At 34.2% G+C, this 20,319-nt stretch overlaps 1 protein-coding gene across 6 annotated transcripts in view; it reads left to right on the forward strand.

Annotated features, from left to right (window-relative positions):
- The window catches only part of CCDC88A (coiled-coil domain containing 88A), a 121,697-nt gene that overhangs the window by 85,476 nt on the left and 15,902 nt on the right, over nucleotides 1-20,319 (forward strand). For all 6 annotated transcript variants that reach the window (XM_064572495.1, XM_064572496.1, XM_064572493.1 and 3 more), the window contains exons 18-25: nucleotides 2,588-2,752; nucleotides 7,429-7,590; nucleotides 8,843-9,120; nucleotides 9,334-9,477; nucleotides 11,915-12,101; nucleotides 16,509-16,654; nucleotides 19,725-19,817; nucleotides 19,945-20,159. In XM_064572495.1, coding sequence (XP_064428565.1) covers nucleotides 2,588-2,752; nucleotides 7,429-7,590; nucleotides 8,843-9,120; nucleotides 9,334-9,477; nucleotides 11,915-12,101; nucleotides 16,509-16,654; nucleotides 19,725-19,817; nucleotides 19,945-20,159 — 1,390 coding nt within the window. The remainder of the gene's footprint in view (nucleotides 1-2,587; nucleotides 2,753-7,428; nucleotides 7,591-8,842; nucleotides 9,121-9,333; nucleotides 9,478-11,914; nucleotides 12,102-16,508; nucleotides 16,655-19,724; nucleotides 19,818-19,944; nucleotides 20,160-20,319) is intronic.

A 20,319-nucleotide genomic window follows, 5' to 3' on the forward strand; every position in this document is an offset into this window, starting at 1 on the left:
TACAATATATAGCAGGGCACTGTCATGGGTCCCTCTTATAGTTGCCTGAAAGTCATATTCCCACCAGATTACAATTCAGGTGCAAGACGATGAGATTCACATTGAGCGTGCGGGAGCTGCCCTGTCTTTGAGACTCCAAGCTCCATAGTAGTAATCATCTCTTAACAAAAACTCTGAAGGCATAGATAGAAGATCTCCACGATGGATATACTAGTTTTAAGAGTTGCTGCACTCAGAGAAGTTTAAAGATATGGCTTCCTATTAGGTATTTATAATTCTTGCAGTCTAAATATAATTTACCAGTTGGGTCATTTTTCTCATATGCAATCTTGCCTGGTAACACAGAACATTCCAATTTTTTCAGGTTTCTAAGGACACAGTTACCAAAGATGAATTTCTCATACAGAAAAGGAAAAAGGTTTTGTTCCCCATTTGCCCACACCATCATTTTTGGTATTTGTACCATGAAACATATATTGTTACAGAAGAAATTCTAGAATTTTGCTTAGTTAACGTGAAGGATTATCCAAAAAATAAAGTAAAATTTGCTGCCAGATTTAATTAATCTGCAGTATCTAGGTTGCAAAGAAAGTAAACTTCATGAAGCTGCTCAGCCAGTTTGGGTATGGGTTGGTATATATGCATTTCAAGTCTGCAGAGATTTAAAATTTCATCATTGTTTTCCACTTCCAGTCATTTTGGCACAGCTATTAGACTAGCTACCTGCCATAAACAGGAAATTAGGCTGCCATAAAACCGAATTAGACTGTGCTAACTTTTAATACTATATGTGAAGACATATATCACTTGAAGACTATGAAAGTTAAATATGAGTTGAAGGCCTGAAGTAATTGCTAAAATAGCATGACAAAAAGGTATAGCTAATATGCCAGGAAAGGAGATAAAATAGAATTACAAAAAATCTAAAAAACAAAAAAAAAGAAAAAATGAACAAAAGTACAGATTGGACAGATAGCAAAATGGCAGTTTTAAAACAAACCAGATCAATAATCACATTAAATATAAAAGTTCTAAACATCTCATTTGAAAGGCAGAGATTAATAAATTAGATTAAAAGGCAAGACCCACCTATATGCTGCCTCTAAGAAACCTCGATGGAAAATATGTCATTTTTTATGTGAACATAAATTAGAGATTCTGCGGATACATAAGGCAAAGGGACCATTTTTGAAATTTAGTTGTAAGAACAATGGGCTAAAAATAAGAAGCTTTGAGTTTTATTCTCAACTCCCCTTCTTAATAATGGCATATGTCTATAGTCTTTATAAGCCTAGAGAAAAGAACCTGTGGGAAATTAATGTAAAATAGGAGACTGGAAATGATGTCACTCATCTGTTATTAGGGTATTAAAATTTAAAAAACCTGGAAAATTAGGATCCCAGAACACCTATTAGATCACTCAGCCAAGCTTTAAATTATATTCTCTTTTGGGCATCTTTTTTCTTTAGTCTCACATTTTCTAACTCAGTAGTAGCAAAGCTTATTGTTGAGTCATAAGCTTTCTTAAGGTTTGCTTTAGATATTGAATTATTTTAGACATTTATATTTTTGCCTTAATGTAAAGTTTGGGTTTTAATTTAGAAATTTGTGATAAATGTCTCCTAATATAAACTAATGATTCAAGAGAAGTATAATAATAATCAGCTTAAATTGAAGAGAGCTATTAAGTTAATCAGTAATTTTGGTGATGTAGGATGACCAAGTTCTTAGTTTTGAGTTGACTCTCTTAAAGTAGGATGTGGTTGTAATCACACCAGAAAACCCTGGGTAAGATAAATCCTTGGATTGCCCACTTTTTATAAAATAAATTACAGTAATAATATATGGGTTAGGATCTGAATAAAAAAGTCACCAATTTATCTATTAATGTAGCTCATTCTAGGCAACATATCCTTCTTAAAAGGGTAGACATATATAGATATTCCTCAACTTTAGGTATCTTTTTAGAAGGAATTATTACATATGTCAAGTCTTCATTTGTCCTTTACATGGGGATCTCTGAAATTTCTTTTTTTAAAGATTTTTATTTATTTTTTTGACAGAGAGAGACAGCGAGAGAGGGAACACAACCAGGGGGAGTGGGAGAGGGAGAAGCAGGCTTCCCTGCCGAGCAAGGAACCCAATGTGGGGCTCGATCCCAGGACCCTGGGATCATGACCTGAGCCGAAGGCAGACGCTAAACGGCTGAGCCACCCAGGCGCCCCGGGATCTCTGAAATTTCTAAATCCAGCTATAGATGGGTCAAAAAATAATTATTAATATTTAGCAACATGTCTATGTCCAGTTAATCTATTCCTTAGATTATAAACAATGGGATCTGAAATTATAGAATATATTACTAGATAATGGCACATAAGCAGAGTATATATTTTCTAGGAGAAAAGATTTTGTAGTTTACAAAGCATAAATTGTGATCATGATAGTAATGATAATTATACATATTATTTATCACATTTTTAAATAGTGTCTTTCACATTCACCAGACCATTGCAGAGTCTGATTGTGAGAAGTGATAACTTTGGTGATTCTTTTTCTTTCCATTAACATATTTTAAATAAAATTTTAGGTGAAAAAGAATTATGAAGCTCTCAAACAGAGACAAGATGAAGAAAGGATGGTACAGAGCTCTCCTCCAACTTCTGGTGAAGATAATAAATGGGAGCGAGAAAGTCAAGAAACAACTAGAGAGCTTTTGAAAGTTAAAGACAGATTAATTGAAGTAGAAAGAAATGTAAGTATTTTTAAATTTTTAGTAGGAAAAGGTTTTTTTTTTAAAGTAAAGTATCATTGTATATATAACTTAGAAAGTTTATCTAATCTGGTTTTATACTTTCTTGAGTGATTTATTTTATAATAAAAGAGTGAAGAACTAATAATTTAATTTACTTTTCTCCATCACCCTCATATAAGTCCATCAGCCAACTTTGTCAACTCTGTTGTGAAAATGTAACCCACGCCCTTCTACTTCTGTCCCATCGTTGCTGCTACCATTTAAGGTACCATTATCTCTCATCTGGATTATTAGAATAGCCTCTGACTGGCTGGCTTTCCCCTTTCTACTCCTGGCCCAGTCTAACACATTCTTACTACAGTAGCCAGAGTTATTTTTTAAAACATAATCCTAGTCATGTAATTTTTCTACTTAAAATATTCAATGGCTTCCTCTTCCAGTTAGAATAAAATCCAAATTTTTCAGTGTCCTATAAGATCATTCCTGACTTTGCCCTGCCTATATTGTTGGCCTTATACCATACCACTCTTCCATCCCTTCTGTTTATAATCTCGAGATATTATTACTATCTGTCGATACCTGGGAAACACAAAACAGTGCCTGGCATATATAAGTAAATCAATTGTAGTCATATTGGCCTTTTCTGTTTGTTCCTGTTTCCAGAGATTTATGTTGGGATCCTCTACCTGGAACACATGGCTGGCATTCAGGCTTCGTATCACATATCTCCTGCAAGAGGTCTTTCCTGACCCCTTCCCCCAGTAAAGTAGTTATTCTCAACCTAAACCATTCGCTATCACACCACTGCCTTAGTTTCTTCCTAGCACTTCTCACTAGTGAAATTATATTACTTATTTGTTGGTTGTCTACTGGAAAAAAGGCTCTTTGACAGCAGGAGCTTATCTTTTTTTTTTTTTTTTTTTTTAACCACTGTGCCTTCAGTATGTAGAAATAAGCCTGGTAGATAGCAGATACAGTAAATATTCACTGAATAAGTTAGAGAAATATTTGTCAAAAAAAGGTAATCAAACTAATTCACCAAACATCCTTTAAAAATGAATTAGCTTAAGGAATTTATATACTAACAAGTAAAATAGTTGTGGTCGTTGTTATTATGTTTTAATGTAACATGAATTGAGAACTTTAAGCCATAATGCCAAAAATTAATCTCCTACACTGTTGGTTTCTACTTTCTCATCCAGAAGTAATCACTGTAAACAGTCTTCCCAGAAAAATGTGACTTATCCGTGTATGGTAGTATATTTCTTTTGCGGTGCCCGGGTGGCTCAGTTGGTTAAGTGTCTGACTCTTGATCTCAGCTCAGGTGTTGATCTCAGGGTTATGAGTTCAAACTCCGTGTTAGGCTCTACTCTGTGCTTGGAGCCTACTTATTAAAAAAAAAAAAAAAAAAAAAAGTAGTATATTTCTTTTTTTTCCTTCCAAGATTTAAATTTCAGATAGTTAACATATAGTGAAATATTAGTTTCAGGTGTAGGATTTAGTGATTCATCACTTACATACAACACCCAGTGCTCATCACAAGTGCCCTCCTTAATACCCATCACACATATCACCCATCCCTCCATCCACCTCCCCTCCAGTAACCCTCAGTTTGTTCTGTATAATTAAGAGTACCTTTCTGGTTTGCCTCCTTTTTTTACCCCCTGTGTCCGTCTGTTAATGTTTCTTAAATTCCACATATGAGTAAAATCATATGGTATTTGTCTTTCTCTGACTGACTTATTTCACTTAGCATAATACTGTCTTGGTCCATCCTCGTTGTTGCAAAAGGCAAGATTTCATTCTTTTTATGGCTGAATAGTATTTCATGTATACATACATAGCACAACTTCCTTATTCATCATTTGATGGACATTTGGGCTCTTTCCATAATTTGGCTATTGTGGATAATGCTGCTATAAACATTAGGGTGCATGTATCCCTTCGAATCAGTATTTTTGTATCCTTTGGGTAAATACCTAGTAATACAATTGCTGGATTATAGGGTAGTTCTATAACTTTTTGAGGAACCTCCATACTATTTTCCAGAGTGGCTGCACCAGTTTGCATTCCCATCAACAGTGTAAGAGGGTTCCCCTTTCTCCGCATCCTTGCCAACATCTGTTGTTTCCGGAGTTGTTAATTTTAGCCATTCTGACAGGTGTGAGATAGTATCTCATTGTAGTTTTGATTTGTATTTCCCTGATGATGAGTGATGTTGAGCATCTTTTTATGTGTCTGTTAGACATTTGTATGTCTAGGAGTATATTTCTTTTACAAATTTACATCTGTGGAATCATGCTATACAATATTCTTATTTGCATGTTTCAATTATGTTATCTTAGAGATCTCTCTATTTCAGGCAGTTATAGATCATATCATTTTTTTTAATAACCACATATTATTCTGTAGTGTGGATATTACCATAATTTATTTAAATAAATCCCAATCGATGAACATTTAGGTTATTATCAGATTTTGCTGCAGTGAAAATCCATGTATAATATGTTCATGAGGTAATAAATTTCTGATGGCAGAATTGATAGGCCAAAGTGTGTATATATATATGTGTGTGTGTGTGTACGTGTGTAATTTTAACTGGTATCATTATGTTAGCCTTTGAAGATCACATCAGTTTTCAGTTCCACTAATAGATTACCTATTTTTTTAGGTAAACACTTGGTGTTATCAGCCTTTTAATTTTTGTTAAAGCAATAAAGTATTTTAATTTTTATGTTTTAAATTATTAATAAGCGAGCTATTTTACATCTTCTTCTCTATTTATCAGCCGTGTATGAATACCTATTTTTAATTATTCAGTGATTTACATATGTATATTTATATATATGCGCACATAGATACAAATCTCCATCACTTGGATTAGTAATTGTATTTCAGAAAATTTGGCTGACATGTAAAAGTTCTATAAAGTAAATCTCTTTTTGCATTGACTTCCTTTATGAATTTCTATTGGAAAAAAGTTACTTGGTTCTCATTTTTTAGCCATTTTATTTTAGATAATGGTTTGTAAAGATGGCTAGTCTTATATTAGACTGATAATTTTGGTGCATTTGCCAGTATAGTTACTGACCTCCTAACTTTTCCATTGTAGATCTTTTCCTGCTGTGAGATACCCTTTCTACTCTCTTATTCTTTATAGACTATAGGAATTTTTCTTACTACTGTAGGGATACCCAGACTTGTCATTAGAGCTTTGTACATTTTGGTTTCTTAAGAGCTGAACTACAGTAGCACTTAATGTCTGAAGTGAAAAATGGTTCACTTTTTGGTGTATCAAGATGGTATATAAAAATATCAGTGTTCCATATTATTTTTCCAGTGTAAATTTTTTCATCCTTTTTATTTGAATAAATGAACACAAGAGAACTAAAATATCAAAACCCATCTTAAAGCATTTTGCTTCCTAACCTTTGATTTTCTGATAAAATATATGGGTTTAATCATTACTTGCCTTTATGGGCGCCTGGGTGGCTCAGATGGTTAAGCATCTGCCTTCGGCTCAGGTCATGATCCCAGGGTCCTGGGATCGAGTCCCGCATCGGGCTCCCTGCTAGGCGGGGAGCCTGCTTCTCCCTCTGCCTCTGCCTCTCTCTCTCTGTCTCTCTGACTCTCATGAATAAATAAATAAAACATTAAAAAAAAAATCATTACTTGCCTTTTATACAGTGACCATGTAGTATATGTAACTTTGAAAGACTATAAAATGAATGATTCCTTTGTCCCCTATGTAGATATGATAAAGGTGATATGTTGTGATTCAGTTGTAACTTTTTCTGCATATTGCAATTACATGCAACAAATTCTGGACTTTTTGTATATAACATTTTATTTCAGTTTTCTAGAGGTTCTTTGTTTATACTTTTTTATGCTAATTTTTTATGAAATGTTATTTAGAAGTAATCCTGAGAATATAATATCCATGACAAACATTTTAATATCTGTCAAATTAATAATGATCTGTGATTTGTGTAGTAATTCACTGTTTATAAAATTGAAATATGGTCAAATGTACTAGAAGAATTGAAAATTGTATGTTTTGTTTGGATTTGTTCCAGAAGTCCTATAGATAAAATAGAGTTCTAGTGAGTATTTTACACCATGGGGGGAAAAAAAAATCACTAAAGAAAATATGTAACATCTGTTAGGTCAATTATGGACTAAATTTTTTAAACACATGGTTAAAATTGTTCCTGCTTCTCTTCCAAATTTGTGTTTATTAAAATATTTAGTTTTGCTGCTACCCCTGGGACCAGCACTCACCTATATATATATATATATTTGCCTTTGGGCAGTTAGAAAATGTGCACTTCATTAGCTAGACACAGTCCCACATACTTTTGAACAGCACGAAAACCATATAACTAACAACCCCATTCTAGTTTCTTGTGTTAATATATTGAGAATGGAATATTTTGTTTTTTGGAAATTATAAAGCAGACAGTATAGAGACACACTAGTAAGGTTTTAGTATTAGCACTTGCTTTCTCTTAGATTACATCTCTTTTTACAATTTGGGATAGAGGGGAACTGTTTAAGTCTTTTAAGATTGTTGGGTTTTTTTTTTTTTTTTATGGTAATAGTTGTTACAAAATTCTAATATCTGTTAAGCGGAAATATGTTTGTTACTTTTTAAAATATGTGTTTTCTTTATTAAGAATGCTACCCTGCAAGCAGAGAAACAAGCACTGAAAACTCAACTGAAACAATTGGAGACACAGAACAGTAATTTGCAGGCTCAGATTCTTGCACTTCAGAGGCAGACAGTTTCATTACAGGAGCAGAATACTACTCTTCAAACCCAGAATGCAAAGCTTCAGGTTGTAATGTAATATTTTGGGATATGCAACCAAATTTTTGAATTATGCTTTTAAAATAAGGGTAACTAGACATGGTAACATTGTTTCTTAGTGAGTGAATTTAATGGAAGATAAAATATATCTACTTAGTGCTATGCCAGGCTTTCAGATATCAGCATTTTTTTTATCAGAGCCTCTAAATATCAACTAATAAATTCACTCAATGATGTAAATAACATAAAGCTAACTTTATCTTTGTTTAAACTATTTATGGGAGTGCCCAGGGCTGTGGTCGAGCCAGGGCAGCTGCAGCAGCACTGGCAGTAACGCCCAGCGTAAGAAAAAAAACAAACAAAATGAAATACTTACTTACTTAAAATATAATTTTATCTTTATTTATATTTACTTTGTGGCCTTTCACCTCTTTCAGCAAGTTGATTGTGATTAATCGAGCAGAAACCCTTGCTTTAGAGTCTGATTGCAACATACTATTGCTTATTTCATTTTTACAGCTTTCATATCAGTTCTTAAAAAACAATACAGCATGAAACTTTTGTCTTCAGACTTTTCCTTAGATCCATCTTGCACTTAATGCTGCAGTGTCTTTTCACATAGAATGATCAGATTGGGGAAAGTACAACGCTTTGAGACCTCTTAAAGAGCCAAAGGAAAAAACTCCATCTCTGAATATAAAAGTTCTTTCTATAACTCTTTTCCAAATGGTAAAACATATGTAATGTAGACCTTGAGAAAATTTCCAGTTGAATTTTCACAAGTAATTTTTCAGTTCTGTCACCTCTTAAGTTTTAGAAAGTGATAAATAAGCATTTTAAATTCTGTACTTTTTCATGAGTGGAATACAAATTGTTTCTAATCACCTTCATTTAAAATAATTCAACCCAAAACATATATATGATATGTATCTCATAATAATATTAAATTAAATAACAATATTAAATTAATATAAATTTAATATTGATATTAAACTAAGTAATATAAATGAATAATATTAAATTGTAGCCTTCTTTCGGGACACTAAAAACCAAATTATCTCAGTATAATATGACTATATCTTCTGTGATTTATGTAGAGCTTCCTAAAGTTAATGTTATCTTTTATATTTTTTATGTTGCCATTAGAATTTTATTTTTGAATAATTTTTAACATGGGAGAATTATTCTATCTGTAATAAACACATACCACATATTTGCATCTCCTAGAAGAACAAGATAACTATTTTTCTTCTGTCTCATAACAATATACTTTCTTACAGGTTGAAAATTCTACCCTTAATTCCCAAAGTACTTCACTTATGAACCAGAATGCACAACTCCTAATCCAGCAGTCTTCCTTAGAAAATGAAAATGAAGCTGTAATCAAAGAGCGAGAAGACCTGAAATCTCTCTATGATTCTTTGATCAAAGATCATGAAAAGCTGGAACTTCTTCATGAACGTCAGGCTTCAGAGTATGAGTCTCTCATCGCTAAACATGGAACTCTAAAGTCTGCCCACAAAAATCTTGAGGTGGAACATAAAGACCTTGAAGATCGGTAATTTACTATCTTCTCTTGTGTTGTTAATTTAAAACCAGTTTTCTTTAGATAATATAATAAATTTTATGTTAAACAGATCTAAGATAATTTATATAGGAAATTTATCATGTTTATGTGATACTTACTAATAAGTCTTGTTTTCTTCATTTCTAAAGTATTTCTTTTTTCTAAGGGCATATTATAAAACAAATAACCTAATATTTTTTCCAGTTACAATCAGTTACTAAAACGGAAAGGACAATTGGAAGATTTGGAAAAAACACTGAAATTAGAACAGGAAAAAATGCTGCTTGAAAACAAAAACCATGAGACTATAGCTGCAGAATACAAGAAACTTTGTGGTGAAAATGATAGGTAATAAATATTTATATATTTTAGTTTTGTATTATTCATTACATCCAAAGTGTATACTGCCCCTTTGCCATACCATCTGTAACTTAGACTTTTTTAAAAAGACCCCAGAGCAATAAGTAAATTACCCAACAAAATCATGCAGCTAGTTATAAAATGGCTTGAAAACCTAGATCCCTTGTTTCCACTTATTGTTTCTCTCTTGATTTATTCAACTAAGTTTTTAAGCCATTTGATAATGAAATTTCTGTACCTTGATAGCATTTATATGCTTTATTGTGACGGAATGTAATGAAGTCTGATTCTTTATGTCTGTCTGTCTTTGCTAGTCTGGTATCTCAGTTCTTATCTTTCAAAGTTTTTACAAGTGAGCAGCTTCCAATTTCCTAGCTGACTAATTTGTACTCTTATTTTTAACTGTCTTAGTTATTAATGGTCTCATATTGCCACGAGGCAGTTATTTTTAAATTTGTAACCCTAGGAAGATCAAAACTTACCAACCCATAATCAGTCTCTTCATAAGGGTCCATATCAGAAGGTTTTTAGAAACCTTTGAAAAGTGTAAGCATCCTGAACATTTGTATTACACTTACACTTAACCATAGCTGAAGAGCTGAAAGGCAGCACACAGAATTCAAATGGGGGTCATTCATTGACTATTTGTCCTATTATGAATTTAATATAATCCATTTTTAGAATTGTATTTCTTTCCCTTAACAACAACAAAAAAATCCTATGCTTCTAGAACTATTTTCATTTCCATGCTCAGTAGTTTTTAATTTAGTAATTGTTATAACTAGAAATAGTGTATTGGGGATTTGAACTTTCAATAAGCTCTACACCAAGCTAGAATCAAGAAGGACGTATCTTTACGGTATGTGCAGTAGAAGACCAAGTTGTGACAAGTTATAGAATACAAGGATAGGGGCATTTTTATTACACACATAACATTGGGGAAGGCATTTACTATCGAAGTCCCATTTTGAACCTAACCTTTTTTCATTGTTGGGATTCACAACAAACTGGGACAGTTTGTGAGCTTGGGTAGGCCTTCTAGGAATCTAATTGTATTCATTACTGAGGAGCCTTCTGAGAAAGAACTCAGCCTACATGATAAGAAATTGAGCATGATGATCTTGAACCAGGAGATTCTGCAGGCTTGGAAGGGAAGGGGTGGTTCTGAGTATTTTCTGTCTCTCAAAGGTATTCTATCCCAGCTTTTATGCACTCATGTCTATATTGTTAAGGCAAGAAACGGCTTTAAGTAAAATCTGAAAGAGCTCTTTCACCAAAAAAAAAAAGTATTTATAAAGACTTGTCTCAAGAACAATAGTTTGTTTACCCATTCCTCTAAATAACCTAAGTTTTAATCTTTGATAATGCCAAACCAAGAAATTGTTTCTTAGATGGACTAGTTTGTCTTGGCCTCTTTAGAATTGTGTTCACTGAATTACATTTTGGTGTTCATGTTCTCAACTTTGAGGGACAGTATAAAAAACTCTCTTAAAGAGCTCATTTTAGTATTGGCCTTAGAGATGATGTTGAGGACGTTGTATATGGTATGTCTTCATATCTTGCCCCCATGAAGCATCAATAGGTGAATCTTTGATCTCCATAGGTATTGATATATACTGTGTAGCTGTCTGTGTGTCTCAGTGAGGTCTAACCAGCTGTTATAACTTATGGCATACATTCATTCATGGATTCAACCTCTTTATGGAACATTTTCTGTATGTTTCTGGTCTTGCCATTTTATTTTTTACTAAGCCTTGATTTTTTAAACATATTATTTTGTTATTTATTTTATAAATTCTTGTAAGCTGACTCCACTTCTTGGATATTGAGTTGAAGTAAATTATTAGATGTTCTGAACAAGTACCATCCTGTTCTTAATCCCTTTAGATAAGGTCGTTAAACTAGAGCCAAGCACAGCAGGCCAAATCCAAGCTGCATCCTGTTTTTGTTTTTTGTTTTTGTTTTTTCAAATTTAAAAACAGATTTTATTATATAGCTCTTCTACCTGTTTTTTATTTTTACTTTTTTAAGTCTTTATTTTAATTCCAGTTAGTTAACATATAGTGTTACATTAGGTCAGTAGGACAGTATAGTAATTTAACAGTTCATCCTGTTTTGGTTCAGCTCCCAAACTAAAAACAATTTTTGCATTGTAAAAGGTTGGGGGGTACATTGAAGGAAAAATAGCTTTATGAGCCACATGTAATGTACAACATGCTAGAAGATTCAAGGGGAGAGTAGTCTGAATTTTTTTAATCTAGTTTTATAGAATAGAAACTAATTTTTGATGAGTTTGTCACTGGCTAAAGAGTCTTTTATATTCTCTAAGTATGTCTGAGATCCACAGCATTTTCACATTGTATAAATTACAATGAAAGCTATTAAGGGAATCTAATTCTGTTTCTATCATGATTTCTAATTATAGGTTGAATCATACATATAATCAGCTTGTAAAAGAAACTGAAGTTTTACAAACTGACCACAAAAACTTGAAAAGTCTTCTAAATAATTCCAAATTGGAACAAACAAGATTAGAAGCTGAATTTTCAAAGCTAAAGGAACAATACCAACAGTTGGACATCACATCCACCAAGCTAAATAACCAGTGTGAGGTGAGCTTTGACAAGTTTCTTCTTTTAGGAATCAAGACATGCCTAAAAAATAAACAATCATATTAAAACGAGAATAGCGGTATGTATTTGTTTGGGTATTTCTAAAAGAATTGCTCAGGGGTAATTGAAATTCCAAGTAATTCATAAGAACTTATTTTATTATGATTTTCAACATTGTTTACTATTAGTTTAAACTTAAGTGTCCACATACTTTGAAAATGTAAAACTGTGCCCTTGTTTAATGAAAAAATGTTTACTTAGCACCTGGCATGTACTAGTAAACCAAAAAGGTAAAATCTCTCCCTTTGTGGAGCTTATATTCTGGTGGAAGGAAATAGACAATAAACACAACAAGTAAGTGAAATATATAGTATTTCAGTGTTTTGTAACATGGCTGTATTGCACTTTACCCCAACCCTTGGTGTAAAACAACCATTTATTAGACTCCCAGATCTGTGGATCAGAATTGGACAGGGACAGTGGGGCAGGTTTGTTTCTGTTCCACTAGCAACTGGGCCCCCAGCCTGAAGACTGAAAGGCTACATGCATGTTTGGTGGTTGATGCTGGCTACCAGCTGGAGGCATCAGTTTTCTCTCCACCTGATGTCTCCCCCAGGGCTGGTTTGGCCTTTCTCACAACATGGTGATAACCAGACAGAAGCCATGTCTACTTTAAGGATCAAACCTCAGAAGTCATGCAACATCATTTCCCCTGCATTCTATTCGAGGCAGTCAAAGTCACATTCAGGCTCAAGGGAAAGAGAAAATAGATTCAGTCTTTTGGTGGAGAATGGCAAGATTTTTAAAAGAGCGTGTGGACTGGAAATAGTACTCTATTTTGAAAATTGGTCCGCAACATATGGTATATTACAAGGTAGATAAGTTATGTGCAAGTAAAAGTGAAGTAGGGCAGAGGGGGATAAGGAGGACTTCCATGATGGATAAAGGAATATAGATCGAAATTTTAATAGGCATCCTTGAACAAAGATAACTTTATTCTGAGTAAAACAGGGGAGCCATTTCAGTGTTTTGAACAGAAATGATGTTGGCCTTATGTGTACAGTTGGGTTAACATAATTCCATGCCGCTCTTTGTGATGGTTTGATAAAACAATGAGTTTTAAAGTATAAAAGGATGCCAAAAGCCTTAGAAAATCCTTAAATTTCATTGGTTGGCCCCAAAATCATTGAAGTTTGAATACAGCTTAACACCTGAATTTCATGGCACTTTTAAGAAACAAGCACTTAAGCTAACCTTTAAAGGGAAATAGGAATAGATTATCAGAAAAGTAATACTTAAAAGCATTTTGTCTGTTTAATGATAAACCAATAGAAAGAAAAAGTAGTTTAAAATCATATACATTTTAATTACCCATCAAGGCTTAGAAAGTGTAGAACATTCATTATGCCTATGATTTATAAAAGTCTAAATAAAATATAATTGGGGCGCCTGGGTGGCTCAGTTGGTTAAGCGACTGTCTTCGGCTCAGGTCATGATCCTGGAGTCCCGGGATCGAGTCCCATGTCGGGCTCCTTGCTCAGCAGGGGGTCTGCTTCTCCCTCTGACCCTCCCCCCTCTCGTGTGCTCTCTCTCTCTCATTCTCTCTCTCTCAAATAAATAAATAAAATCTTTTAAAAAAATAAAATAAAATATAATTGGAGTCATGGACTTACAAAAGGAAGAAGAGGACAAATCATCTCCCCAAGAAACAATAAAATTGGGCAAAATTATTAAAAACAACTATTGTAGTACTCTGGAACTGAAGGAAAGGTGTACAACAAATTGAGAAGCATTTATTGAAGAAAAGCTACTCGACATTGTGTAGGAACTGTGGTTGTCTGAGGCATTTTATCTTGTGATTTCTCCCATTCTCCAGTTCCAATACCTGGTAGTTCAGGTGAGGGGCATACTGTGAAAATCAGCAACTTTGCTACCAGAGCAGACTGACTTGATTTGAGCAGAGTACAAAAAAGTCCCCATACCCAGGAGAGTTGTCACAGGTGAACTCTCAGATGCTCTGAAGTTGGAATATTGGTTGGGGCAAATTAGTCAAAAATTTAACTGGGAGATCCAGGAATGAGACATCTAGCTATAGTGAGTCTTGACAAGGTCCTGCCTGACACTGGTGGCCTGGAAAGCTGTTCTGGAGAGACCAGAAAGGCGCTAGCTACCTACTTATCTCTGACTGGTAGTCCCAACTCAAGTCAAATGTTAACCCTTGGCTAGGGGCTAAGTCATATAATAACATGATTTAGAGGGAGTGGGAAAATGAGTCCAGAGTGTAAGAGGCCAGGATAGCAGTTAATCTTTGTGGGAAGGGATGGTGCTTAGAAGAGAGCACAAGGTGTTTCTGGAATGTAGTTAATGAGCTGTTTCTTGATCAGAGTGCTGGTTTCATACGTGTTCACTTTGCACTAATTCATTGAGCTGTAGCTACCTAAAATTTGTTCTCTTTTCTATATGTATGTTTTATTAATTGTCTTTTGACATAGTAATTAATGCTGTATAACAACACGGAACCTTTGGTAATAGACAGTAAACATTTATTTTTGCTTATGAATCTATGGATTGCCTAAGCAGATGTGCTGATGGCATGTATTAATGTGACCAAGCTCATTTGATCCTCGTAGGGCTTGTCCTACATCTGCAGTCAACTGGCACATATTCCGAGGGCTGGCTGGCCTAGGGTGGCCCCAGATAGCATAACTCCTCTGTGCCATGTGGTCTCTCATCCTCCAGCAGGATTACAAGTGGAAGCACATAAGGCTTCTTGAGGCCTAGGCTTGGAACTTCCATCACTTCCATTTCTTCTCGTGGCCAAGGGCATTCCAAAATCAAAAAGAGGGAAAATAAATTCTACTTCTTGATGGTAAGAGCAAGAAGTCACAGCACAAGAGGGTATAGATACAGGGAAGAGGAAAACCTGCGTTCAGTTTTGCAATGAATCTACCATATGTTGTGTTTCAATTTAACAATATATAGATAAAACAAATACAGCACAGTAGTGATGGTGGTTAGATCTAAATGGCTATTTATGGATATTCATAGTATTATACTGTCTGCTTTTCTGTATCTTAAGAGTTTACAAAATGTCTGTTTCTTTTTTCTTTTGCAGAAGGGCTTGTTGGCGCTTTTTTTTTTTTTTTTTTTTTTTTTTTAAGTACAGCTCTCTGGGCTGTTCTCCACACTGGTTGAATTTGAATGCTAGGACCCAGAAATCCACATTTTTTTAAGAGATAGATTTATTTTTTTATTTGAGAGAGCGTGTGTGCACACAGGTGCAAGCAGGGGGGAGGAGCGGGGGGAAGGGAGGGGGAGGAGGAAAGAATCTCAAGGAGACTCCAAGCTGATCATGGAGCCCTAGGTGGGGCTGGATCTCATAACCCTGACATCTTGACCTGAGCCGAAACCAAAAGTTGGAAGCTCAACCGACTGAGCCACCCAGGTGCCCCTGGAAATCTACATTTTTTAATAGTCTCTACGAGTGATGCTGAATTTTGAAAATCACTACTTTGGGATTTCTGACTTCTACTGGAATCTCCGGCCTAACTAAGGCATATTTCTAGTTTCTTCTAACTACAAAGAAGCAGCCCAATGCTGCTGGCAACCCAAATACCAGTAGTATCAGCTAGTAATACCAACCATTGACAAGATTACCTGAGTCCCTTTGACCAAGCCATAAAAACTATGTACAAACGTGTAAGGTTCCTAAAAAACAGTGGTTGAGGAAAGAATGAGGTACCTACTATGTGTTAAAGGCATGACACAAGATACTTTACATATATTATTTAATCCTTACAATAGTCAAGGGTGTGAGTTATTCTCATTTTATAGATGAGCTCATTGAAGCCAGTTAATTTACTTGTCCAGTTTTTCATAGTTCCTTAAATAGAAGGCCAGGTAGCATTCGGACTATAAGTTAAATAAGAAAGCAAGTGTTTTTGAAACTAGATGATTTATTATATGTTTAACCCAGTGTTTGTAAGAATTTTTAAAAATGTGTACAGCACATAACTCAGCATTTTAGTTCTCATTATAACTAAAATAATCATTCATGTTCTGATCAAAGTGCAACCACCTAATTGCCCAAGTAGCAGAAGACCTAAGTCTTTTTCTTTTTTAAGATTGATTGATTGACTGATTGATTTTAGAGAGTGTGTGGGAGTGGGAGGAGGATCAGAGGGAGAGGGAGAGAGAGAATCTCAAGCAGACTCCCTGCAAAGCGTGGAGCCTGACACAGGCTCGATTTCCTGACCCTGAAATCATGACCTGAGCCGAAACTAAGAGTCGGACACTCAATCAACTGAGCTACCCAGGAACCCCAAGACTTTATATTTTTCAGATGTTTTGGTTGATTTATGTTAAATGTAAATGTTGATTTTTTAAAAAATGTTTGTGTTTAAACAGTTGCTAAGCCAACTTAAAGGAAATTTAGAAGAAGAAAATCGACATCTACTAGATCAAATTCAGACATTAATGCTACAGAACAGAACACTATTGGAGCAGAATATGGAAAGCAAGGATCTCTTTCATGTTGAACAAAGACAGTACATGTAGGTACCAAATAATGTTGAAATAATACTCATGATTTTATCATTGCCAACTGGTGACAGAGAAAACTCACTGCTTATTTTTTTTTAATTTTCAACATTATTATTTCTCCATACATTTTTTTGAATGCTTATGTTCTAGGCACTATGCTAGTAACCAGAAGTACTAACATGAAAACACACAGATTCTGCTCTTAAGGAACTAGTAACATAAAGCAAGAAATACAAATAATTGCTACAATGGAAGTATGTGTAGGAGGCCATAGAAATACAGCAAATACAGTGGAAGGAGTATCTTAGTCTGGCAGGGGCAAGGTGGGCTTTCCAAAGATGGTTGCTCAAGCTGAGACTTAAAGACTCATGGGAGTTTGCCTGAGGAGACATATCAGGCCAAGGGAGCACAAATGCAATAACATGAAGGTGTGATGAAGGTGTGTTATGGTAGGGTATAGGACCTAAAAATTAATAGTTCTTGCTGGAGCAAAATTGAGGAAGAAGGAGCAATAGAGAAGTGGCTAAAAACTTAGGATCCACAAAGGTTTTTCTATGCCATACAAAGGAGTTGCTGAAAACTTTGAGCAGGGGAATAAAATGATCAGATTTGTGTTTTTTTAAGAAGGCACTGATGGCATTTTAGAGTATGGATTGGGAGGTCCTGAGAATAGAGACAAGGAATAAGTTTTAGAAAGACTGTTGTAATAATCTAGTGAATCATAATTCATAAGCGGCGGTAGTTGAGATGAAATACCAGATGTAAGAGATAGAATTGACAAGGTTTAATATTGGTAAGTTATATTTCCATTAGTAGTAGAGGAATCTGGTAAAATCAGGGATTTGGGCCTGAGAAACTCAGTGAATAGTCCTTGTATTGCACCAAGATTCACCTTTACTAAATTCTTCACTTCCCCTATTCCCTAAATGAGAAACACCATAGTATAATAGAAATAGCACAGATGTTGAAATTAGGCAGTTCCTAATTCAAATGCCAGTTCTCCCAGTCACTAGCTATGTGACCATAGGTGAATTACTCTGGTTCTTTGATCATTGTGTCTTTTTCTCTAAAATAGAGATATAACATCTACTTCCAAGATTATCTTAAGAAATAAATGAAATAATATATCTATGCCTTTTAGGCATGTTATATATGATGGTGAGCTAGGGCACATATGAAACCAGGATATATCATACATTTTTCGAAGCATCAGTTTTCTTATAAAATTTGGGGCAGGGAACATGATTTTTATATTAACAGGTATAGTATGGAGCAAAAAGCAGAGTTTGCATGAGCTTTTAAGATAAATGCAAAACTTCAGAGAAATTTCACATTTGTGGCTGGCCACTTTGGACTACACTTTCAACCCTTTCAGGAGCATGTATTCCTTTATTCTCTGCCTTAAAAGGTGTTTCTGCTTAAGCAGTAAGTATATGTAAAGCTCTTGACATTTAAGTTTTCTGTCCTTCAAGCAAAGGCATTATCCAAAGCTTTATCTTTGGATATCTTTAGAATATCTTAATATTCTGGCCCTTGGTAAATAATCCATTTCCAAAGTTTCAGTAATTGTATCTGTATAGTTGACTTAGAAATATTAATATCTATTTTGACTTTTTGAATTTAAATTAAAAAATCCAACTTACAAGTCAGACAGTTCTAGTTGAGTGCCTCTGTCACATGGTCCTAGCAGGAGTGACAGTGAACAGGTAATACTGAGAATTTGGAGATTGCTGATGATATTTCAAAAGGTCAAAAGAGAAAACATTTGGGAGGTATAGACCATCTGCCATTGTGCTGTGGTGTAACTCTTGGCAACCTGTGTTCACAAAGCATCTTCTTCAAAAAAATCTCTCAAAATCCATTTGTTCTGGTTCCCACTTCCCTAATTCAGCCTAACCACTCAACTAGACTACCTCATTAGCCTCCTGGATGCTTTCTTTACTACCATCCTTTCTGATAGATACTATTTCATTATGGAGTTAAGGTACCTACAGCAAAGATTTCATAATGTCACTTTCTAATGAAACCTTCAAGCTTCTGATTTCCTATTGAGCAAAATCTAAACCTGAAAATCCCTCCCTGCTTCCCACCAACTATAAACTGCTTAATTTAGCATTCTTATCTTTTCAGTCTATCTAATATGGCCATTTTCACCATGAGGCTTTCTTTGGTCATCCAAGATAGAAATATTTTCCTCTTTATAAGTTTCTCTTGTACTTAATACAGTGCTTTTATTTTGGCACCACTCCTGCCTTGGATTGTAATCGTCATTTATGTATATTTGTTCTCTCTCCTATTGTGTTATAAGCAGAGTTGGGCTACTGTTGTCTTTATATACTCTTTGTGTCTTCCTCATTTAAAATGATCACTAAATATTTGTTGAGTAAACAACATCACAGTTTGGCATCACATTTTTTTTGGATCATTTACTTTAGTCTATGATCTTTGATGTTTCCCTATGTAATATATACCATCAAGGAGATAAATGAGACTAAGATGTGGTGAAACTAGTGTATTCATGTATTGCTGGTGGCAGGAAATAGTTCTCTAAAGGTAAATTAAGCCTAAATAATAATGCCATAAAGGAAAAAAGTCTGTTTGCATGAAGATGTGGTTGCAAGATTATTTATTATATCCACCACTATAAGCAGACTATTGAAAATTTTAGTTTTTTACTCACATAAATTATATTAAATCACCTTTCATTCCAAAAACAATGTGAGATACTAAAAGATCCAAGAATAGAATAGTCACTGTTAATGTCCCTTAACAGCTATTAAAAGATGTTGACAGAATTCCTTTGTCATGATGAGAATATAATATGGAAAATTTTCTTCAAACAAATAAATTGTATTAAAGAATTGAATTTTAAATTCTATATCCTTTTATTAAGTAAGTTTGTAAATATGAAGAAAAGGAGAAACTTGGAAAAATATCCCATTGTTAATACCTAATACTGAGTTGTCAACTCTAATATCTATATTTGTTTATGTTTTGGACAGAAGTTAGATTGTAGTCACAAAATAATTTAATATTCATAACTGTACAAAATATACATGTCCTAAATTTTTATTTTTGTAGTGATAAGTTAAATGAATTAAGACGACAAAAGGAGAAATTAGAAGAGAAGATAATGGATCAGTACAAATTTTATGACCCATCTCCTCCTAGAAGGTACTGTTAACCAAATTTTATTCATTTTTATTTTGGAAAAAAAAAGAAAGTTAAGACTTTTAATTTTGTGAAGGATTTACATGTTGAATTTTAGACTGATAAGAGTTTTTTTAAATTATTCTATTAGGAGAGGCAACTGGATTACTCTAAAAATGAGAAAATTGATTAAGTCTAAGAAAGATATTAATCGGGAACGTCAGAAATCTCTAACATTAACACCTACCCGCTCAGACTCCAGTGAAGGATTTCTTCAGCTCCCCCATCAAGATAGTCAAGATAGTTCTTCAGTAGGTTCAAACTCTTTAGAAGATGGCCAAACTTTGGGGACCAAGAAAAGCAGCAGTGAGTGCTTAAACTCTTTAAACATTTGTGATCTCTAGTATTGATTTAGAATCCTTTCAAAAGATTTCTTTTAACTTATAACTTCAGCAGTCCTTTGGGGTAATAGTCTGATGAATGCATTTCTTTTTAACTCTATCTGATTATAAAATTCATTGTGTAC

The sequence above is a fragment of the Mirounga angustirostris genome, unplaced genomic scaffold (assembly GCF_029215605.1).
Source record: "Mirounga angustirostris isolate CCGP_5_RB_7025 unplaced genomic scaffold, mMirAng1.0.hap1 SCAF_10, whole genome shotgun sequence".
Lineage (NCBI taxonomy): Eukaryota > Metazoa > Chordata > Mammalia > Carnivora > Phocidae > Mirounga > Mirounga angustirostris.